The sequence below is a fragment of the Manis javanica genome, chromosome 12, assembly GCF_040802235.1.
Source record: "Manis javanica isolate MJ-LG chromosome 12, MJ_LKY, whole genome shotgun sequence".
NCBI lineage: Eukaryota > Metazoa > Chordata > Mammalia > Pholidota > Manidae > Manis > Manis javanica.
The window spans coordinates 10,437,407-10,461,977 of NC_133167.1; the positions used below are offsets into that span (position 1 = coordinate 10,437,407).

The 24,571-nt window shown below is 41.4% G+C and overlaps 1 protein-coding gene and 1 long non-coding RNA gene across 2 annotated transcripts in view; one reads left to right on the forward strand and one right to left on the reverse strand.

The window, feature by feature from the left end:
• Positions 1–24,571, reverse strand: part of COL4A3 (collagen type IV alpha 3 chain) — a 118,764-nt gene that overhangs the window by 53,420 nt on the left and 40,773 nt on the right. Inside the window, exons 2-9 of the mRNA XM_036997842.2 lie at positions 10,563–10,619; positions 8,534–8,623; positions 5,553–5,597; positions 4,906–4,950; positions 4,071–4,133; positions 3,347–3,400; positions 2,534–2,560; positions 1,938–2,012 (exon numbers count right to left, since the gene is read on the reverse strand). Of these exons, the coding sequence (XP_036853737.2) occupies positions 1,938–2,012; positions 2,534–2,560; positions 3,347–3,400; positions 4,071–4,133; positions 4,906–4,950; positions 5,553–5,597; positions 8,534–8,623; positions 10,563–10,619 (456 nt within the window). The remainder of the gene's footprint in view (positions 1–1,937; positions 2,013–2,533; positions 2,561–3,346; positions 3,401–4,070; positions 4,134–4,905; positions 4,951–5,552; positions 5,598–8,533; positions 8,624–10,562; positions 10,620–24,571) is intronic.
• LOC118968224 (uncharacterized) lies at positions 4,056–4,786 on the forward strand. The gene is made up of 3 exons (XR_005055782.2): positions 4,056–4,169; positions 4,413–4,462; positions 4,558–4,786. It is a non-coding gene; the product is annotated as an uncharacterized lncRNA (long non-coding RNA).

The window sequence follows — 24,571 nt, forward strand, 5'->3', positions numbered from 1 at the left end:
AATCTGGGAGCATGATGACTACTGATAGCTTCAGGTAATTACAGAAAAGCCAAAAAGTATGTTGCCACATGTAACAGACTGCCAGGAATATCTTGACATTTCCAGAAAAATGAGCAGAGCAATTGCTCTACTTTAGAAGAGTTTATAACATTTTTTGAAGGTTTGCTCTTCCGACTCTCTTTTTCTCGTCTAAGCATGTTTCTGCCATGGGGCTTTCTACCTGTTCTCCTTCTGCCTGGAGTCCTTTTCCCCATGGAAATTCGCTATGACTCACTTCTCCCTTTTCTTAGCTTTACTCAAATCCCTTCCATGAGGCCTTTCCTGCCCATCCAATCTAAAGCTGCAATCTTCCTGACCTGCATCTGTTCTCTCCCCTGTCCCTGCATTGGTTTTCTCCATGGCATTTATCACTACCTAATATAGCATACTTACTAATTTACATTTTTTTCCTATATTCTCCTATTAGAATATAAGTTCCACGAGGGTGAAAATTTTTTAAACTAGTTTTTGTCTGATGCTTGTAGTATCCCTACAGGCTAGAATGGCCCTGGCACATAATTGGCATGTAATAAATATTCCCTGAAAAAATGGACAGCCCACTGTTATCCTCAGCAGCCACACAATGTAGTACACGGCCAATACTCAGTACATGTAAGGACACATCCACGTCCCAGATGGCAACTATCTCCTCTTACTGGATCTCTGGCCTTCAGCATCTGGCCCCTTAAATGTTCCCTAAGCAAAAGAACCAAGAACCATCATATTCTGTATCTTCTTTCAAAAGCCTATCACAGCTCCTAATTGCATCATTCTGCAGTTTTTCAGCCCATCATTAATTGGGTGTGGCTCACCATATAGGAGGCCACCAACCTTCACTCAAACTCTTTGACTCACACAAATGCCAGTCTCTGCCCAGTGATTTCCACATGTACTTGTGAAGTAAGTTAAAATATTTCTGGTTACTCAGCCAGAAGGTTAGTACTTGTGACTCAGTTCTTTTTGAATCACAAAGTAAAACATCCACAGCTCTGAGAACAACTGCATCTCTCTGGATCTCTCTGGATCACCCTCGGGGTACAGGGTGATTGGAAAGCAAACTGTTTAACAGGAAGAACAGGCATTTAGATTAACCATGTCGTTTGCTGTCATGCAAATGTTAAACTAGGGCTGTTATTTAAGATTACAGATTTAAATGACATTTAGTATATGATACAAACCTATCCTTGATTTCAACAAATAGAGAAAAAAGGGACCTTAACTAGGCCCTGAAAATGTCTACTTGGGTGACTGAGATTTAATAAGAGACTAAAAGGCATATGTACGTAATCATATTTTTGTATCAGTTTCATGTAGTTTCTTTTAATAAGGTGGGTATTTTAGAGTGAAATGAGGTAGATATGTAAGTAGGAGAAATATGAATGTTTTTAAAAATGTTCTTGTGGGTGCCAGAGGTGGAGGGATGGCAGGTAGGCAAAATGGGTGAAGGTGCAAAAGGTACACACCTCCAGTTATAAAATAGGTAAGTCCTGGGGATGTAACATACAGCTTGGTGACTATAGTCAGTATTGTATTACACACTTGAAAGTTGCTAGGATAGTAGATTGTAAAAGTTTTCATCACAAGAAAAAATACTTTTGCAAGTATGTTGGTGATGGATGTTAACAAGACTTACGGTGGTGATCATTTTGTGACATATACAGATACTGAATCATTACTTGTATACCTGAAACTAATATAATGTCATATGTCAGTTATATCTCAATTAAAAAAAAGAAAACAAAGCAAAATGTTCTTAAGAGAATGGGAAAGATATTTGAGGACAAGAGAGAGGAGAGAGAGAGACAGGGACACAAAGACAGGAAGAGAGGAGACAAGGAGAGAGACAGAGACAGACAGATTGAGAATGAAGGGGATCTTCTCTAAGGAGCTGTAGGTACCTGGAATCCTGGTGCTCCTGGCAATCCGGGGTCACCTTTTCCGTCACGTTCTATACCTTCTCCAGCAGGAGCACCCTTGAAAATGAAGTTCATCAAATATAATCAATGTTGTATTTTCAAAACCCTTTATATACTTATTCAAAGTCATACTCCTTCAAAAATAATAGCTTTCTAGGCTATATACTTAGGGAAATGATTTAGGATTATGAGTTATTCCATTTTTAAGAATTCAAAACATTTTACTAACAAATGACCATTGAGGGAAGATAGACACAAGGATGATAAACCATTCCCCAAGGTACCCAAACGAGTGACAATTCCTGATCTAGAATGTGGGGCCCTGAGATCTGAGGTCTGTTCTCTTCTCCCAGACTCCATTTCCTTAGGGACGATACAAAACTGGTGTTCCTTAAGACACATTTATAAGAAGAGCTAGAAGTTGTTGAATAGCAATAAATATCTTGCTCCAATAATTATGGTTTCTGAATTAATGATGAAACCTGATTTGTAATTACTTGTATCTCATAACTGAATACAAGTCCTTTACATCTGTATAATTAGAGATTATTAATAATGGTATGCCACCCATGGCTCACCTTTTCTCCTTTCAGACCAACAGCACCCTTGGGAAAAAAGCAGCATATTAACAATTGGAGCCAAACCAAATACGTGCCATCACTACTGTGTCCTCTTGGCGGTTCTGCCTCCTCTCCTGCTGCGTACTTCCCACTGGATCTGGAACATGCTCAAGTTACTCTCCTCTAAACAAAGTCCCCCCTTCCTCTCCCCCTGCCAATGCTGACCTCTCTGCAAACTTCCCGTTCTGTTCAGGCCCCATCGTTGCTCAGCCCCACGTCTGCCTTCCCACCTCTCTCCACCCTGGAAGTAGCCCTTGCTGTCTGCAATGACGGGGATGTTGCCAAATCGGTGACAAAACTTGGCTTCTTCCTGAACTTCTCAGCAACACTGGGCAGCTGTCCGCCACTCCCCTCTGCTGAAGTATAGCTTTCCTGGGCTGCCACAAATATACTCCTCCTGGTTCTTTCTACCACCAGGGCCACTCCTCTTTACAGGCTTATTCTCCTTGACCTAGACATCATGCCGGAGCTAAGTCAGTTCTAGTTCTTCTTCCTCATTCCCACTCCTTGAATCACCACAATCCTGGGCCTCTCTTCTGAGTGAATACAATTACTCCCCCTTTCCACCTGGATGTCTCAAAACAAATTGAATCCTCAAAGTGCAAACCTGAACTCACAAAGCATTCATTCATTCGTTCCACACCTACAAGTTGAATGTCTGTCCCAGACTTCCACAGGGTCGTGATGGCTTTCAGTGTATGGCCATTCTAGAATATACTACCTGTATTTATAGTCCGTGTCTTTGATGCAGAGCTGGAAATGTACACCTACCGGGATCCCTGGGTAGCCCGGTGTGCCTGGGAGGCCTGGAAACCCTTGTTCACCCTGGAAGACACACAAAGTTCAACATTCTTTCTTAGTTGTTCTAGAACAACCTATTGAGATACTTTCCCTGTTTCTCTCTTCCAACCCTGCAGTGGTAAATCTATACAGAGTAACCCAAATTCCTTACGGCTACTGGGTTGTGACGCTGAAGGCCAGGAAACCATTATTTTAATTGACAACAGGATTAGAATCTACTGTTTGTTAAATTGTGCCTAAATGGCAAAAGTGGAATGGTGCCAAGAACTTTTTAATTGCCGTTTCCTTGAAACTTTAGTAATTAGTTCTTTCATGGCCACCATCCTGGGGAAGAGGAGGGCACAATCGGGAGACAGCGATGAGCGAGCATCGAACAGCTGTCATGCTTTTCCAAAGACCAGTTTTGCATTCCATTTACTTTCTGATTCACACACACACATGATCCCAGAAGAAAGGAACCAGTCAAGCTCCCCATTATCTTTCCGTGGGAGAACATAAGAGAACTTCTCCAAAGGCAGTCAGAAAGCAAGGCATGGAAAGAAAGAAAACCCCCACGCTCCTGCCCTGCAGACACATACTATTGGTTCTGGTCAAAAGGATGTTTCAAGGAAAGTCCATCCCATCACATGGCGACTGCACCTTGATTTATTCATTCAGCAAAACAGCCACCATCTCCCGTGTGAGGAGCGCCTACCTTAGAGCCATTGCATCCTGGCAAACCGGCAAGTCCATAAGGTCCAGGATGGCCTGGGGTGCCCTGGAAAGGAGACATCGTTGCCTACCCCGGAACCAGGTAGAAACCGTGGGGAACCCAAGGTGAGGGGCAAGATGGGCTAATGTAGATAGTTATCTAGTATAAATGGCTCTTTAAATAGTTAAGTAGTAAATGAATTACTTTAGATATTAATTGAAATAAAATCATAGCAAGTAAAATGGGCTAATTAAAACCAAACTTAGCTCATGTGAGATACAGATATTTTAGATAAAACAAAAATTTTTCTATGTAAAATGAAGTCCCTTAATATGCTGTTTTAAGGGAGGAAAGGAAAAGAAAAAGAGAAAAAGAAGAGGGAAGTGTGCACAGAGGTAACGGTTTTATTATTTTATTATCCTAGGCTATTAAAGTTATTCTATTCTGTTCTGTCCTATCCTGTCCTAATCCTTTTCTGCTTATATTTCAGGAAATACAATTTGGCTTGATGTCCTACAAATCCACACTCTAAAACACTCTGTGCTTCTATCATGTTGTTTTCATCAGGTAGTGAATGTGTCAGTAGCCATTTCTTTGTGTTATTGCTTTACAGCTTTATTAAAATGGGCTTACTTTCATCTTACTACACTGGTGGACAGTGACTGCACTGGGGTATGGGGGGGGACTTGATAATATGGGTGAATGCAGTAACCACATTGTTTTTTCATGTGAAACCTTCATAAGAGTGTATATCAATAACACCTTAATAATAAAATAAAATAAAATAAAATGAGCTTACTTTTTATTTTCCCATTTGTACATTTTCCCCATTACTTACTGGAAGTCCAGGAGGACCTGAAAATCCCGGTAATCCAGTTATTCCCTGAAGAAAAAGAAAAGGAATGGGTATCAAGATAAAACACTTTAAAAATGTTCAACCTTAAACATAAAATTATTTACTGTTTTAATTAACTCCATCCTGCCACTATAATTGGGAATGGCTAAAAACTATTTGAAAAACAAACAAACAAAAAAAGGTTTGGCAAATTTTTGTACTTCTTATATTTACATAATTTTTAAAGAGACAATTAATATTCTTTTTGGCTTTTTTGCATATATTTTTAAGGTATAATTTGCATACAGGCCAAGTATTCTGATCTTCCACAGCTTGAGGAAGGTTTATATATCTGTGTGCATACATATTGGTATCACCACCACCCCCTGCAGACACGGGACGTCTATCTCCACCACTCCAGATATTTCCTTGTGCCCTTTTTGTCAATGAATATCTACTCCTAACACAGAATCACTGTTTTGACTTCTACCAACATGGATTAATTTTACCTGTTCTTGAACTTCCTCTATACAAGTGTACTACGCACAATGTACTCCTTTGTGACATTTGTACAACTTTGACAGTGGAGAGCTCTTCTTGTTACAAAGAAGAATTTTCATCCTTCAGGATGGACCGGTTGGACTACTAACCCTTACACCTTTGGGACCAGTGAGTCCTGGGCGTCCTGGAGTGCCCTAGATCCAAATGAGAAAGTGAAAGGCAGACAGTGTGAAATTTATTCAGCACCAAGAAACCCTAAAGTAAAGGCCCCGGTTTTATTCACATGCCAACTTGCTTGGCTCTTGCAATTATTTCGTTGTTAACACTGGGCAAGTGCTTGCTTATTTCATAGCAGCTAAAACATTTCTCAGAAAGGATGAACAAATCTGCATCTTCTGTTACTGTGCCTGGGGTCCAGGGCCCAGCGACATTAGCATCATCTCAGAGCTTGTTAGAAATGCAGAATCCCAAGTCTTCCCCACTCCCAGGCCTACTGAGTCAGCATCTACATTTCAACAAGATTAGAGGATGATTCTTGTTCACATGAAGGCCTGAGAAGGCTGTTCTAAAAGCCCCACATTAGCCAGACAGCTGCTGAGGTCTGATAAGGATGACAACAGTTACAAAGGTGGACGAGAATAGCAGCCAGTATTTCCGTGCATGAGAAATACTTTATTAACAAAATGGGCCTGGTGCACACATATAAGTACACAGTGAAGTAAGAACTGCCTGAACCAGAGATAAACTTGCTTCCATCACAGAAATGCTGCTTTGAGGCCATTTTCTTGGAAAATAAATGTAAATGGAGACTGTTTTAACTGGGCCACTAGTGTGAAAGTTGCAGGCCCAAAGGCCATTTCCATCATTCCTGAGTTTCAGGATGTTATGATACTTCTGATTTTTTTGGGGGAAAGGGTTGCTACACACTCTTTTGAGACTGGACTGTCAAGGCCCAAGTCAGCCTTTCCTGACTGACATGCAATTCCTGGGTACATTGGCCGTGTTCCCCCTTTGCAGGCTGCTATTTGTATGATGCAGAAGGCAGAGGAATGGGTTGTTTTTACTTTCCCATTGTAAATTGTTTCATGCAGAAAATGTTTATAATTAAGATGGGAAATACATAAACTTGAAAAATCTTTTTGGTTGGGCTCTTACTTTCTCTAAGTGTCTGCCCTTGACTCTGACCACACGATCTCTGTGGCTCCATCTAGAAGCTCCACTTTAATACTATAGCTCCCTGACAACACAGCACATGGATTTTTCAGATTAACTTTATGGAATACCTGAATGCCACATGGCCCAGAGGAAGCACTGTGTGTTGGCAATTGCTCTTTCAATTTATTGTTGGCTTCTCTAAAGAGATGCCAAGGACACGGGCAGAATGGGGTGTAGAAGACAGAAGAAGGAGGAGTCAGCATTAGCCTGACCCAAGTCCTGGGCTGACGTGGCAAAACTATTCTCCCAGGGAAGTGGAGGAACATCTGAGTACAAGCCCTGGAGGAAGGCTGTGGGATGTCCCGACACTGCATGCGTCTGAATTCAGACACTAAATGTCCAGAATGTGAGTGATGTTTGTTTTTTTCAAAATTAGGATCTGAAGAAGGAGAAATGGAGAAACAGAACTCTTGAATTATTCATGTATCATTTTTGCATGAATATGATAGTCCAGAAGTGGTAGAGTTCCTCAAAAACAACAAGCTTTTGATTTTTCTTTGGAAACTGTAGGTGTGGGCTTAGTTCCTTTGATTAAGGAGTTGGGTTCTGGTATCACATAAAACCAGATTGGAGCTCTGATTCTGCTCCCAATTACCCGTGTAACTCTGGGTATTCTGAGTGTCAGTTTCCTCCTCTACAATGGAAACAACAATATCTCACCAGAGTCGTGAGTTATGGGATCCTCGTGAAGAAGAGCGAGTGAGATGCAGTCAAGAATAAATGTCCCAATGTCTGACACAGAAGAAGTTCATGGTGAATGTTGCCTCGGTTACCATTTAAATATTTTACACATATTTATTAAATTTAAGAAGACTCTGTGGGAATCTATTACAATCATCTTTGGTAACTTAACTCACAGCTTGCCAGAGCTCCAGCAGTCGGGGGCTCCCTGTGTGTGCGTGCGAGTCCAGCGTGAGTCCAGCCAATGTGCACAGCAGGAAAGAGCCATCAGCAAGTCTAGTGGTTATATGCAGTTACGTAGCAAATCCTCTAGCTATTTACTTAAACAAAGCTCTTTGTGGCACCACAGACTTTAGGCTAAAAGTGTGTGGTGAGTGTGAAGGGCAGTAGGCTCTGGTAAGAACTTTAGGATCCCTGATGTTGAAGGGACCAGCTGAACAAGAGGAACTCATGAAGGAAGGGAAAAGAAGGGCATCTGAGTAAGAAGGATTCCAGAAACAAAGACAATTGTTTCAGGAGAAGAAAATGAGCCACAGGGTTGAAAGCAAAACACAGTGGTTCAGGTCGGATAAGGACACAAAACCAGCCTTTGGCACTGGCCACTTGGAGGTCATGGGTGGTCTCTGCAGGAGAGTTTTCATGGAAGGGGTGAATAGATGGGCTGCAGCCAGTATGGTTATGTTTCTTAAAGAAGTTTGACAGAAAGGAAAGACAGGAAAAGGCTGGCAATCTCTTCGTTTCAGGATCTGAAAGATCTAGATGAAGTTTAATATTAGCACAGGAAATTTGCATGCTTAAAGACTAAAGAGAAAAGCCAACATCAGAGGGAGAACTGGCACATTTGAGAGGGGTGACACCAGGGAAACAGGGGTCTAGTGGGGATCCCCTGACTCCAGGATGTGCGGTGGTGGTGGTGGTGGTGGGGATTGGGTCCTGAGTGGAAGGTGAAAAGAACTCATCTTTTTCTGTAGGACAAATAGGCGTAGAAACTGTGTAGCTCAGGGAGTTGGAGGCAATCAAGTAGGGGACTCGAGAAGATAAGGAGGATCATTTGAATCGCCTTGGAATAAGATGCAGTTCTGAAGGCCCAGCTGGGATGGAAGGGTAGGAATGACTGTGCCATGGCACCGACTGGCTGAGATGGAGGATTCTCTCCAGGTTCTCAGCAGCCCAGGGGAAGGCATAAACAAAGTGAGGTGGCCTGGGGCTTTCCCAAGCTTACAGGCTGACATACCTTGGGCCCCTGTGGTCCAGGCAAGCCTTCAGGACCTGGGAATCCCTTCTGGCCAGGATAACCCTGGGGTCCAGGAAAGCCTTTCTCGCCCTGTTAAAAACAAAACAAGACAAGAACCAGCACTTTCCAGCAATAAATACACCCATAACCATTATTTTCTTTTCTTAATGACTTTATGATAACATTTTGACTTATTTTTTTCCACCTTGGATTAAAAAAAAAAAATCAATGCTCCACAGGAAGCATAATAGCAACTGGATATCTACCAGCTGTGAATATTTGATATTTGTCTATAGGCTTGAAAGTGTTTGCCTTTAGTCTTGTAGAAACTGCTTTTCCCAAATGGTAGAGCTACACAGAGCAGAGATTAAGGTAGAGGAAAAAGTCCAGTTAGAAAGTCAAGGTTGGTGGAGCGTGTTGGCCGGGGGATGGAGAGAGAGTGAGGGTGAAGCGCAAGAATGTGCCCTGGGAGTGTGCATAGTTGCTCTGCAGCTTGAAAAGAACAACATGCAGGCTATGAGTTTTAGTCCTTTCTTGATTACACAGGAATTAGTAATTCAATCTGCTATTTGTGTAGGAGATGCAGGAGATATCAAGAGAGGCATAACCGAAAGTATGAGCTAAACAGCTTTTTAGAAAAAGTTACATGACAGTACGGGGAAGCCCCTAGTAATGAATGAGTGATGGTAATTTAGACCCAATGAGTCTAAATTATGTTTCTCCCAATAAATAATTTTCTCCTATGCATGGATCTTGCGATTACTCTTTAACAGTAAAGCTACCTGATTGATTTAGTAGATGTCATTACACAATTTGCAAATTAGATTTAAAAAGAGAGATCAAGTCAGCTACTTCACATTGTGTATCAGCACCAATTATGTGCAGACTTAGAATAGCATCTTGCACTAGTAGAGAATCAATCAATATATGCTTCTTGAAGGCAAGAGTGAATCACAGGTTTCCAGCATGGATCTGAATATATTACACTCATAGTTTCAGGAAAAAACCTAAATCAATAGCAATTATTATAGTTAAACATAAATGAATTAATAATTATAGTTAATATATAAACTGTGTTTAAATTTTTTTATTGAAAGAGCTTAAAACATGTCCTTTTAAAAATATGTGTAAGTAGCTACCTTTCAATATTGTTAAGCAATTCATTAGTGCCCCCGAGGAGTCTTATAAACAAAGAAAAAACTTCAGTTCTGCCTCTATCTTAATTACCACAAATTGCAAGTTAATGGAGCGAATTAATGAGATTTCACGGCATTTCTATTTTTCTTTGAATTCTGCAATGGAGCTACGGGCTTACCCTACTATCTGAAAGTAGAACAAACATTTCCTAAACCAAAATGGTCTAAAGAGATGGATGCAACGCTTTCCGGAAGTGCATTGTGCCACTTCGCTTTTACGAAAGAACTATGTCAGTATGCTAAACACGTTTTCTTAAAAGTGAAAATCCTCTCTGAATTTCTTATGGTTAACGAAACCAAGTACCAATCGAGGTCTTTGGTAAAAGCGAAGCGGTGTAATGTGAATTTTGGGAAAGCGAGAAAAACTTCCCTTCAGCTGAATTTTTGCCTCCCCCAGCGTGCTGCTGCAGGATTCTTTCACCAGGGGGCGCGCTTGCACCAAAGCTGCAGGACAAAACCTGCAGGTTTCAGTATCTATCAATCAAGGTGAGTGAATCAAGTTTTCAGTTCTTCTTTCCTGTCTGTTCAAACAGGGGTATTACGTATGGAGGCGTTCTTATAAACTTTCTTTTTCGCTAACTTCCTACTTTTTCTTTAGATACCAAGAGAGTTACAATTTAACTGCTGGTATTTATTTACACAATTTATCTGAAGCTACCTAGAAGGCTTCCCTTCCCCCTCTTATGTTAACGTTTATATGCAATTAGTTTAAAAGTGGATTTCGGAAGTGGAATAACACAATGCTAATCTTTCAGCTACTAAAGTGTGAATTCCTTGATGATCTCTATAGAAAAAAGAATTAAGTATTTAGTACTTAAGGGTTTTGTTTTTACCTTCTCCCCTTTGCTCCCATCACAGAAGCACTGGCCTTTCTCTTTACAGACACAGACCTAGAAAGAGGGAAAAAGAAAAGTTTTGTTTAAAAACAGCTTAATAAATCCTGTCTGACAGAGAAAAGCAACATATTTTCTTCTTTTTGAGCACTGAACACTACTCATTAGGAGCCATGTGATACTGTGACAATATATTAATAGAAATAGAACACAAAACTGAGATGATGCATAGAGGAGAACTGTTAGATGTATGTACATATTTTTATTATACTTATTTTTAAGTAATTTATATTTATGGAAAAGACAAAGCAGCTATTCTTTTTTCAGAATAATATACAGTGGAGCCATATGAAATTGTCATTGTAGGTAGATACCAGTTTAATGTTGGCAGATTTCTTAGATTTAGCATAATGTAATATATGCATGTGTGTATATTAATATATTAATTGGTGATATCTTCTATGGGTGATTCTAAGGTTTTCTTTTCCTGAAATAATGTTCAAGAATGAGAAATGATGATCAATATCCATTATATGTCTTTAGGAGAACAAATTCGCTAATATTAGTATCAAAAGGCTCTTTCTTAGTAAAAAAAAGAAGTAAAAATTTAGTTTAGTAAAAAAAAAAGCAAAAATTGTGAGCCTGGTAACTCTTATCCTAATTAGTCTCTTTGACATACTTAGAACATAAGCGCAGGTCCACTCTAATGAAGGTCAAGTTTTAAAATTTTCTCTGCCAGCAGGGATCAGAAACAAGTAGTTTAAAATAGTGAGTTGAAAAAAATTTTGACAAGTATTCTATATTTATCTTTTTATATATTTATCTTTAAATGTTTTTCCTTCCAGTTAATATTGACTGAAAAGAAATTTCTTTTCCATGGGGGGGAGAAAAACCTAATTTTTGGACGGCAAAGGGAGGGCAGGTGCAGGAGATATGCTGGCTGGTTGGTTGGAAAAAGAAACTACTTCAGATGTTCCCAAAGCGGAGGACCCTATCTGTACAATCAAAATAAAAATGCACAAACAGAAACATCTTTAATTGAATATATTTACTGAGCATAGGAGAGTAAGCTACGCTGTTGTTCAAGGAATGGAATTTCTGACACTCAGAACTCATCCTCACCACATTGATATGCATTCTGATTTATATAACTGGAAAGTGATTAATTGAAAAGGAAAATCTATATTTCCCCCCAAGTATTGGATATTTGATATTTTTTTAGAAGACTCAAGTTTTCCAATTCTCTTCCCAGATGTTTGGAGTCATTAAGTCATATCTTGACTTAATTATTTAAACTTGTCTTTCCAGAGTTTTAAACTTTTATGTTCATCTGAATCACAAATCTATGTATCCGCTACTAAAGCAGTGCTCAAAGTATAGCTCCCCAGACCATCAGCAGCAGCTGCTGGAAACCTGTCAGAAATTCAAGCTCTCAGCCTCACCCCAGATGCGCTGCATCAGAAATCCTGGGCCTGTTTCAGAGGCCCTGGGAGTGTCTAAGCTCACACCCCATCCCAGCCTACAGGACAGAGCTAACTCTCTGAAGGTTTCTGAAGACGAGCTCATTGGAGACACTGATTCACAGTCTGGTTTTGTCCGTGATGTCTTCCAAGAAGGTAGCCAGGATTGTGCGCCTCTCACAGTAAGGATGCTCTTGTCACTGAGCTAAAGGCAAAAGCTGCCTGGAGACAAGACACCTCTTGGCTGCTGTTTCTGGAAGTGTGACTTCCTGTGGGCAGCTGGTCCCAAGAGCGGAGGGACCAACATGCCGTTCCCACAGAGCATCTGGGAGAGGCAGCAGGTCCTCCACCCAAGGGGACCAGAAACAGGGGAAAGACGCTCAGCCAGGACAAGGCCCAGGCGCTGACGTTTAGACGGCTGTCGCAGGCCGCCACTTCCAGGTGGACAATGAGCATCTCGGACTCTGCTTTCCCCAGACCTAAAAATACCTCCTGAGCATCTCTGGACCACAGGGGGGAGGCAGTGCAGTACCAATCCCCTAACCTCTGGGGAGGCACTTGGAGGCCATGAGACAAGCTGGGTTTTATTTCTTGGAGGAAAAGTCATATTCGCCGTGCACTACTGAAAATCTTTCAAATGTAGGTTGAAAAACAAGTGTTTGCTGAACTCTTCCAGATGAAATCAGGCACCCTTCCTATTTGCTCCTATGAACTACTTGCAGTTATATGTTTAATGTATATTTTAATGTATATCACTCTAAGCTCCAGCAGAGTGGGGACTATGTGGTCTTACTGGCATCAGTAACTCTGGCATATAGTATGTCCTAAACAAGTGCTTGTGGATTGATTGAATAGACTAATGAGTGGATGGAAAACTGGTAATTTGTTTACATCCAATTTGGACCTGGAATTTTAAGGTGTATGAATTATATGGCCATTTTTGGGGCTGCTGTGAGTATGTCTTCTCAATGTATGAGAGAACTATACAACTATGGTTGAACTGGAAAAGAATAACATGAGAAGCTTTACTATTTTAGCACATATTAAAATTAACACAAGACTAATTCATTGTTAGTTTCTTGGAAATAAAAGTAATTTTTGGAAAAATTTTGAACCCCCAGAGGAGTTGAAAAGCTGAGTACAATGAACATGAATATATGTTCTCATCTAGGTTTATCAACTATTAACATATTGTCCCACCCTCCCATCTCTCTCCCCACACACACACACACACACACACACACACACACACACACACACACAAACTTTTTTCCCAAACCATTCAAAAGTAGACTGTAGACACCACGAGACTTCACCCTGATATTTCTACGTGCATCTCCCCCAAACAAGAATATGTTCTTATGTAATTAAAATATCATTCCTGAAACTAAGAAATCAATGCTGATGCAATAACTTCAGTTTACTAGTTTTTAATAAGATCTTCCACTTTATACAAAGCTCTTGATGACCATTAGAAAATGGAAAGTTGTTTTATTTTTAGGAAATCTTTTATTTCATACCACAGATTTAGTCTCAATCGATACCTTCACCTGTAATCAATACATGAGGTCTGATCTCAAGGAGGGTCTGTCCTAGTTCCAAGAACCCTTTGCACTTAGGAGGGGGGCACCAGAGGTCGGGTATGTGGCCACATTGTTACCTCGAGTCCCCTCTTGTCCAGGGTCTGGATTCCTGTCACTACAAATGACAACTTTGTCTCCCTTTTTTGTCATCAAAACCACAGTTCCTGATTTTTTGGATTATTGTCCCTCAATCTGGGTCTTGGACCTTTAGGGAAAACATATTTCGCTGTTGTTTGTTCCCTTGTTTTCACACTAAGGTAGAGCCTTATTTGATGGCCCCAAACCTGGTTGGTTAATAGAAAAAGTTAGTCGAATTGAGGAACCAAAACCAAACAGGTACACGAACACTTTATACATTTTATTTTAACTTAAAACATAAAGGCATATCCACGAGAAGAAAACAAATCCTACCATTTGCAACAACATGGATGGAGCTAGAGGGTATTATGCTCAGTGAAATAAGCCAGGCAGAGAAAGACAAGTACTCATTTGTGGAGTATAAGAACAAAGCAAAACTGAAGGAACAAAACAGCAGCAGAATCACAGACTCCAAGAAGGGACTAGCAGTTACCAAAGGGGAGGGGATGGGGGTGCGGGTGGGGAGGCAGGGAGAAGGGGATTGAGGGGTATCATGATTGGGGCACATGGCATGTGTGGGGTCACAGGGAAGACAGTGTAGCACAGAGAAGACAAGTAGTGACTCTGTGGCATCTTACTACACTGATGGACAGTGACTTCAATGGGGTCTAGGGGTGACTTGATAATATGGGTGAATGTAGTAACCGCTATGTTTTTCATGTGAAACCTTCATAAGAGTATATATCAATGATACCTTAATAAAAACAAACAATCAAAAAACCATAAAGGCATACCAATTCTTCAATCTCGTGGAAAAAGGTCCAGGTCTTTTCTTTGGGAACTGGTCTGCTGTTTTGAGTTCTGTGACATCATTCTTGCTAAGTCACATCCATAATGCATCACTAATAATTTCTAGTTTTGTTTTTTTTGAAACAAGCCGATTGCTTAAAGATGCTTGTCAGGCAATCTGAGTCTAGAGTCTTTCTAGATATGAATCCATATTTTTCTCTAAGTTTGTAAATGTTTTCTCAGTCACACTTATTCCAATAGCAGTTTTTCTAATAATTTTATTTTATAAAATCTTCTAGTTTGCACAGAAACATGGGTCTTTTATGTATTCATATTCAACCAATTTGTTATTTAATATTTAATTAAATTATTTTTTTTACAATAAGTACAACTGGCAGAAGTGACTAACTCTTGGCAATCGTAAAAGTCCATCAGTGGAGCAGCTATACGCCAGTGTACAAGGGGGAAGCCTATGGGTCTGAAGTGGGCAGCAAGCAGTGGGCACCAATTGGTCTTTTGCATAGAAGGTATAGAGAGTTCTGGTCAGTGCAGCAGTCAGTTTAAAGGAGAGTTATTGAGAGGGTTTAATGTACTGTCTGCTCATCCACCATGTCATCCATGTGCATGTGATCATCCCTGTTGGCATGACTCCAGAGCCAGGTGTAGGGCTATGTTTCTATGCCTGGGTTAATAGAACTGCTCCAAAGTTGTTCCAGCTTTGATTTTTAGTTCAATTGGCAAGGCATGGCCTGCTTACGTATCTGCATGATTGGACTGGCCAGGATGTCAGAATATGTGACAATTTTGCTGACATCTGTATGTTCCACCTGATTGAATAAACCCAAAATTATAGTCAAGGCTGCTCTCTGGCAGTTGTTCAGCTGATGTTCTAGAAGCAAGTGCTGCCTGTGTGATACTGCAGAGATCGTAGCACAGGGCCAAGTGAAATCAGGCACTTCACTGGTTTTGGATGGCGCTGACAGAAGCCCCAGAGTCAAGATACTCACTTCTCTTAAAGATGTGGTTTTTCCTGAAATAATCTTTAAATGTGCAAATGTGTTTCAGTAATTCAAATAGAGGATTTAGACAAAAGATATAGTGGCCATATTGTCATTTTCATTGAGTTGTATCCACGTTTGGACTCACTTTTGAAGCACCATGATTATATTAATGGAATATAACTCATTATTATTCAAATGCTAAATTGCTGAAAAACCAGTTGGCCAAATGCTACTAACCATCAAGAAAGCATAGCTGACTGATATTTCTTAAGCAACAATTTTTATGGTTTTTCCTCTTCTAACAGTCAAGTAGCTCTTAGTTTCCATGTACCTTAATTAAATAAGAAATCATTTGTCATTAGCAGAAGGCTATTAATAATGATTTTATGGCTTTTCTCCCCCTGCTAACCATTAACACATCAGGAAGCAATTCCAAGATTATATGATGTTTTAGTACTTTTGCATATTAAATAGTTAAACTTGTGAGAATCATTCATTTGAAGGTCATGTTCATTTTTTTTATGAACCCCATTTAGAATGCCAAATAAACTTTGGTAGTACAGAATCTTAAAAGATTTAGAAGTCCAGAAATCACAAGCCTTTGCCCAGATCTATGTAGGACCTGTTCCCACATAAGCCAGCTACCATCTGGAGCTTTGGACAGATTACTTAATCCTTCCAAGTTACATCATCTATAAAGGAAGATACTGAGATCCACCCTGCAGTGTTCTGTGAGGAGGATGAGATGCGGCAGTAGGCGCCTGCTTGGTACCCTGCACTCAGTCAAAGGCCCAGTCATTGGTGACCGCCTCTCTCCTTTTTTCCTGCAATATCCTGAACCAAAGGAAATACATGCTACTGTCTGATCCTTCTTTCCACCAGTCCGAACTCACCACCACCTTCCCAGACATTTCTCCTGAAGTTGCTTGTGTAGTGCCTCAAGAGCTGGTCTGGATTCTAAGAGCAATAGTAAGAGAGACTGAAAAGTGTGTTTCTTAAACTACAGATGAATTAAGTAGTATTTGTTAGCATGACTCTTAGCGTACACTGAATATATTCACTGATTAGCCAAATATTATTTGTACATGAATACAGATAAAATTTGTTTTACTTAAATATTTAGTAAATATTGTTTTAGTCAAATACCAATTTGAAACCCCGGTGGTATATGATGCTTGTACATAAAAGGTGCCAAAGCAAACATGCTTAACAAAGGCAGCAGGCTCCTCCGGGAACACCGACCGCTCATCTCTCCCCCCATCTCAACTCCCACCGTGCCCACGAATCGCTCCTGCACCGCCCGCACGTTGCCTCTGAAGAGGGGTTTTGGGCCCTGATTCCAGGGCAGACTCCCGAGTCTAAATCCCAGCTATGCCAAGTCACCTGCATGACTTAGGGGAGTTCTAGTGCCTCAACTTCCACATCTGTAAGATGGGGTGGGATGGGTTAGCCATGGCACACACTTAGGCACTTACATGGGAGGCTTACTGAGGGCTGTGAAGGAGACTAGAGCATGTCCCTACAAATATGCCCTCTTGACATAAAAATTATTTTGAGCAGAAAGCAGTCAAGAAGTAGTAAATGCAGAAAAAGCTCTTCCTTTTCTGCCTAAAGGCAGGAGATAAATTCTTTTACTGGAGACAGACTCTTATCAGCCCAGAGTCAGCAGCAGAGGCATCTTGCAAACAAGCCTTGTTAAACTAACTCTCATGTCCTTGCGTCATCACCGTTTGCTGTCCCCTGGCCCAAGCCGCCTTGTCTTGTCAGTTCTTCACACATGTACTGTTTCTTTGAAAGGTCTGAAGGCCTCCTGCTCTGGGTCTCCGCTCTCCTGTGAAGACTCGCAGGCACATGGAGGAAGTTAATAAACGCTGTGTGCTTTTCTCCTGTTAACCTGTCTTTGTCAATTTAATTTTCAGGACCAGCCAGGACCCTGAGAGGGTCAAGGGAAGCTTTCTCCTCCCCTCTGGCTGTTACTGTGGGCTCTCAGCAATATGGGCTACTACTATTACCGTAACATGGCCACTTCCATGCTCATAGGTGAGGGTTTGTTACTTTTACGAGATGGCAAGTGGCAACTGGGCCTCTTTGTAGCCCCCCAAACTGGCAGGCAGCAGAGTTGTCTTTTTCCTCTTAAAACTAACAAAGGATGTAATCATGCACATTTTTTATTGCTTAAATGTCACATACAATTTTCATTGTTCATTAACAGGCCAGGAAATAATTTCCAAATAATTTTGGATGCTTTGTCTTCCTACTCTCAAAGGACTGGGTACCCAGTTTGCCACAGTGCTGTGAAACACAAGCGGCCCTCCCTGCCCTCTCACCGATCTCTCCTCTCCCGTGCCAAGCCCAGGCTGGTTTAGTATGAGGGGAAGTTGGCAGCGTTCAAAGCTAGTTAACACTCTGCTGAGCAGGTCTGTTGATTCTGCATTATGATTATTGATCCTTTGCCCAGCCCATAGCCGGAGGCGAAAGTTCTTGTGTGTGCAGAGAAGAGCTGACCCAGAGCAGTGACCGTGCCAGCCAGACCCATGAGCTGGCGCAGGGCCCCTCCATCCCAGGTCTGCCTTGAGCACCCGGCCGTGAGCCTCCGCAGCGTGCCTTCCGGTACAGGAGAGCGACACCCACGTTCTGCTTTGGCAGTGGCCTGTCTGCCCCGGCAAAGCTGCTCTCACCACACGCGAATATCACAGAAATCTCACGGCAACTGCCACTTCCTATCTTTCAACTCCTGTCCAGAGAGACATCACTAGTCTAGACAGCTAAACCAGCCACCCGCTTTCGATTTTCTGGGTGACAGCAAGCATACAGATTAGTGGCTCTGACAAAGAAGGTGGCCATGAGGTGACTGGTACATTTGGGAATAAACAATAAGGTAGGAAGATCTGCCCATCTTATGTAGTGCAATGAATGGTATCTTTACCTATAATCATTAACTATAACACGGTCTTTTTAGTTTTTGTTGCCCTGAAAGGTTTTGAGTCCAGTAGGAGTAAGAGGCCCTTTGCCATTCCCGTAAGACTAACGGTGAGGAAGCTATAGAGGAAATGAACTTCCATCGGTACTGTGTTAAAATTTTTGGGGCACTGACTGTGTATGGCATGACTCAGGGCTCTGGGGCGGGCACTGTCTCAGTTACATCTGATAACAGTTCTGCGAGGTAGGGACTAGTATTAGCTCCATCTCATAAATAAGAGAACGAGGATATTGAGAGGCTACAGGTAGTAAGAAACAGCGCTGGGTGATTTGAATCCAGGTGCTTTGACTCAGAGACATTCTCAACCACTGCGTTCTATGTCATCATTGACTGGCTCGGCGTCTACTAAGGCATTGGCGCAGGGAGAACACGAACCTCCACTGTCACACTGTCACCGTGCTCCCGATGATGTGATGGAAAATCCCAGTGATAAACACACTGTGGCAGCTCATGACATTAGCTGGATAAATCAGGAGCTGGCGCACTGCCACCCACAGGCCAAATCCAGTCTGCCGCCTGTTTTTTGTACTGCTTGTGAGCAAAGAATGGTTTTCATATTTGCAAGTAGTCAGGAAAAAAAAAAAGGAAAATAATATTTTGTAATGTGTGAAAATCATAATGAACTTACAATTTCAGTGTCTATAAATGAAGTTCTATGTTTGGTCAATAAAAACATCTGTGTTTGTTCGCCCTCTTGTTACATAGCTATCTAGATATTATGCTTGATTTTGCCCCTTGGTCCACTAAGCCTAAGATATTTCCTACCTGACCTTTTATAGAAAAAGCTTATTAACCCCTGGTGTAATTTCCCTTTATATTTTTCTGTGGTAATATAAAAGTTACATTGAAAAATTAAGATAGGAACTAAAGAAGAGATGAGCTCTGAGCTCCAGTGAGAGATGGTCTTTCACTTCAGAACGGCGGTAGGAGTCTCTCTTGTTTTCCTGCCATTTCTCCCTCACTTGCCTGTCTTTTCTCTACATCATGCTTCAGTGCCAGGGTTGCAAGCGAGGCCACAGGTAATGCAATTTGGGGTTGGAAGAACCCAAGAGATATCTAATCCAAAAGTTCCTAATGTTTGAACTTCACAGAGCAGTAAAATAAAAAAAAAAGATTTTCCTGGAGACCATGAGATTGTCTTGTCCATACTTTGCTACGTAAGAGCAATGACCACCTCCACATACAAACCAATCTGCCCTGCCACCCACCCACCAACAGCAAATCTGTCATCTACTATCGTTACTCCATAAGAAAAGGAAATTAAAACAAATTAAAAGGAAGCAACTAAATGTTTACAGAATACAAGAAGCTCCTTTGTTATGGAAACAAATAACTTCCAATTCATAAATAACAGCCACACTGTTCTTACTTTTCTCATTTACTTGGCCTGATGAAAGTCCACCTTAACCAATGCAGGCATGACTTTGGGAAACAAAACGAGCCACAGCTTCCTTCTCTCTTCTCCCTCCATCCTGTTAGGTCAGCCACTATTTGATTAGTGGCTCATTGCTGCATTTTTCTCTTTTAGATGTGCCAGCGAGCTAATCTCAATACAGGGCAATGCATGCTAATGATTTAATTTTTAAAAGTCTTCCCTGTAACTGACACATTTTCTAGGAGCCAGTGCCTCTTAAGACAGACATGCAGATACACACACACACACAGACTCACCCACTGCTGCAAGAGCCACGAATGGGTGAAAATTCAAACTCAAGGCTAAGAGGTGGAGACATGTTTTAAGGCAGGTTGGGGCCCCTTAGTTTGTGTGTGTGGTTTGTCTGTGTAGGACCAGATCTTTCAGAAAATATCCTTGGTAATACTAGTTTAAAAAATGAAATGTAGGGATAGAAAACTCACCTCTCCCTTTTCCATCTGATAACCAGTGAAGAAGTACTTGGGATTGTACCTAACAGACCCCGGAGCTGGGCATGCCAGGTTCTCGCTGGTCTCCCTGGGTGCACTACTTCAGAGGGGAGGACGTCGCCCCAGAGAGGCCACCCTCAGCTCCTGTCCACGTGGAGGATGGCCACGGGCTTTTTGCCACTTCCACGGGCTGTTACTTGGCTAACTATATCCATTGTCAATAGCAAATCTATAGTGAATTTAAAAGTTACTCATTTTTCAGCTTTGAGTTCTGGGGGAATTGCTAGGGCTTTTCAGAAACCTTGTACTTAATCATACAAACATAAGACATTTCAAGGAGAAAATCCATTTTCTCCCTGTGAACTTAAAAGTAACCTAAAGGAATCTAAGGGGCTGAGGGTTGCCCATAAGACAGGGCAACTTTTCCAAATGGAAGCATTCTCTGGATCTGAGGGAAGACTCTGAAGTCACATTATCTGAAAATATGAATGCTTGAGTAACAGTATTATTCTGAATAATAAACAGAAAAAAACAGGCTCACTTACATTACATAAGAGTTAATCCAGAAAGATAGTTGCTCAAATACTTTTATATGTGTCCTCTCCTTGTGAAAACCAGGACCAGACAATGGATAAAGAAGAAAAGACAGTATCAACCAATGGGACAAGGAAAACAAATGGAAAGATAAAAAGATATGAAAAGTGTCGATCAGTTTCTGGAAGATGGGCGGTGAGTGGAAGCTTTGAGTCATGTACACCAGCGCATTTGTGAATACTTCGGCACATATCCCCTGTTCCAAAAAAAGATAAGATACAAAAACAGAAAATAAAGAGAGACATAAACTCAAAAACAAAGCTAAATATTTCTGGTAAGCAAAACGCTGATGCCTTAGGCAGCTGGATTGGGTCTAGAAGCCAACTGTGGTACCTGCGATTTTGGCTCCTGCACGTAACAGGGAGCTTGAGCCAGGAAACAGCATTTTAATGTGATCTGGACTGGGGTCAGGGAGGATTTCTAATAAAGGCAGTTCCAAAACGCTGGATATGCAAGGAAGAGAGAGAAAAGAAACAATGCAAGTTGGAGCACAGAGCTGTGGTGGCCAGTCTTCAAAGTGGCCCCCAGTGGTCCCCCATCCTGGTCTGCATGCCCTGGTGTAGATCCCTCCCGTACCGAACCAGGGTTAGTGTATGTGACCAACAGAAGAGGGCAGAAGTGCTGCTACACTGCTGCTCAGACTAAGTCATGGAAGACATCGCAACTTCTACTCTCTCTCTTGGATCATGAGCTCTGGGGGAAGCCAGCTACCACGTCAAGTCAAGCGGCCTTCTGGAGGGGCCCATGTATTGAGGAACTGAGGTCTCCAGCAGCAATCCTGGGAATGAGCTGTCTTCACGCTCACCTTCCGACTCTGTCAGTAGATGACTATCACCCCAGACTACAACTGCTGAACCCCATGAGGGACCCTGAGGCGGCACCCCCCAGCTAAGTTGCTTCCCAGTTCCCGACCCTGAGAACATGTTCCCTGTTTCAAATGACAAAATTTTGAGATTATCGGTTAGGCAGTAATAAGTAATACATAGGTGCAATTAAAATTAGAAGTTTGATGGGCACAATGAAAGAAATTCAGGAAATCTCAGAAAATAGGATGAAAGGAAAAGAGGTGAGCAATGAGAAAACAAGTGTGTTGAGGATCAAGTCCATGATGTCCAGTGTCTGACCAGTTTCAGAAAGACAAAAGAAAGAAAGTAGGAGGAAATTATCAAAGAAGTAATACAGGAAAGATCTTCTGAAGTGAAGAAAATGAAATCTTAGACTAATGGAATCCCTACATGTCTTCTTGCAAACACACACACATCTGAGGCACCTTATCCAGAACGCTGCAGAGAGAGTGAAGATCCTAGAAATAAATGACAAGAAAGAGTCACATACAAAGGTGCTGGGGTCAGATGTGTCAGCTGCAGTATCACAACGGAGATAGGACATGAGGCCTTCAGAATTCAGAGGGAAATGGATTTTCTACCAAGACTTTCTACTCATCAAACTACCTATCAAGTTTGAGGAAAGTCAGAGACATTTTCAGATACATAATGAAACAAAAATATCACCTTCCTGGCACATTTTCATAGTAATCTACTGGAGCATGTGCTTCACCCAAAAGAGGTATAAGGTCAAGACAGGGAAGAACGTGGGATCCGGGCTGAGAATCTAACTTGGAGTGAGTGTCTCAGGATAATGATGGACAGCTGACCCAGACTGGGGCTGGAGGGTGGCAGCCCCAGGGAACCCCCAGGAAATAGGAAAAAGGTCTGAGAAGCCTGACAGTAGAAAATTTTAAAACTTCAAGGAAAACAAAAATTTGCCCCCAAATGTTTACAAACATGAAAAGTAGGAGCTCAGCAGTGAACAAAATTTCCAAAATCATACACTATTGATTTAACTCAAAGTTATGGTGGTATAAGTATACTGGGAAGATTTGAGGAAAAGGAGGGAGATGGGTCACAAAGGTGTCAGTAGATGATGTTAGAAGTGAGAAGTTGAGAAATAACTCCTTAAGACTGTGTTTTAGAAATATGGAGGTAAATAAATGGAAGAAACAGCTCTAAGAGTTGAAAGTGATTGCCTCTGTGGAGGGAAATTTGGGAGAGAGCAAGCAGGAGAGAGGTTTTGCTTTTGTTCTAAGTCTTCAATGTTTTAAACATTTTATTATTATTATGACTTACTCTCTGTATATTTTATTTTGCTAAAAAATCAACAATAAAAAGTAAAATTTGTCCAGAACAAAAAAGAAGTTTATCTCAAAATCAGAAAAGGTCCCATGACTTTCCATTTAAAGTGCTATATAATATAGTTCATCTTAAGTGAAGTTTTTCTCCAATTTGGAAAATTACCACTTTAGGTTTGACTTTCTGGTAGAAAAAAAAATATGGCAAGAAGAAACAGGAAAATTTTAAAGAAAAATGATTCAGACATTTGAAGAAGAAACCTTATGCTGACAATTTTCTGCAGCCAGAGGTAAATCTGGAGATTCGGAGGAGCAACTGCTTATTAGTGTTGGGTGTCAACACCCACTGTGGCTACAAATAATAGAATATTAAGACTGCAAGAGGCTGTAGGGCTCATCTATCTCATATGGAGTCAAAGATTGGTCCAGATTTTATCTGCATCCTGGAACTTCTGATTTTCCCTGGTGGAGGGTTGCTGAAGGCATTTTGGGGGATCGTGGAAACTTAAAAGCACAGAGGCCATGCTGCAGGCTAGTTCCCTTGCTCGGTGGTTTGGCTAATTGGGGAGCCAGGGCCCACAACCTGTGGGCTTTGTCTCAGCGGTGTCCACCTTAGAGAGAGAACTCCTTATGGCTGAATTGGGCTCAGGCACAGTTCCCAGCGTGGATTGGTCACTACTGTGAAAATATCTTCTCGTGGCAGACAGCAGGCGCTGTCCAGTTAACACTTTGATTGGGGCTGGACGTAAGACAACAGATCACAAATATAAGTGTCTATAAGGATAAAGAGAGAATCTGATATCCTGAATTTGCTTTTTAGAATGTATGGTATAAATGTTTGTGGTGCCTCTGTTGAATATGTTATGATTAACAGACTTCTTTGATAGCACCAGCTCAAATCAGATGGTGATTAAGAAAAATCAGAGTTTCGTGGTATTCCAGCTGAAATTTAGAACAGCACTTCTCAACCTTTAGTATGGATACATTTCTTGGAACCCTTAAAATCCTTGCTTTTTCCAGGATCCCATCCCCAGAGAGTAGGTCCGAGGGTCTAGCATCCGTGTTTGAAGCAAGCAGCTTAGGAGACTGGGTTGCAGGGGTTCCCCAGACTGCACTTGGAGACTCTTCCCTGGTCAAAATCACTTGTTCCTTTTCTATGGCCAGCTTAGCCAAGCCTAAACTCATCGGCTTGACAGATGAGGCCCTTTCTTTGTATTCCGGTCTCCCCTCTCTCTCCAGCCTCAGAGGCCACTGGCGACCGTGAGCTCTTTCACATTCCTGTGATTTTCCACATGGTCCTTCTCTGGTCCAAATGCCCACTTCCCACCACTGCTTACTCTGCTTGGCTAAGCTGCGCTCATTCTGGAGCAGTTCAAAGGTTTGCTCTTTCTGGAAGACTACTTCCCTAAAGCCTCTAGGTAGTTAGTTGCTTGCTCATCTGTTTTATTTATAACTGCTCTTACAACACATACCTAATTGCATTGTAATTATATGTTTACACATCTTTCCCCACGACCTGACAAAGCTTCCCAT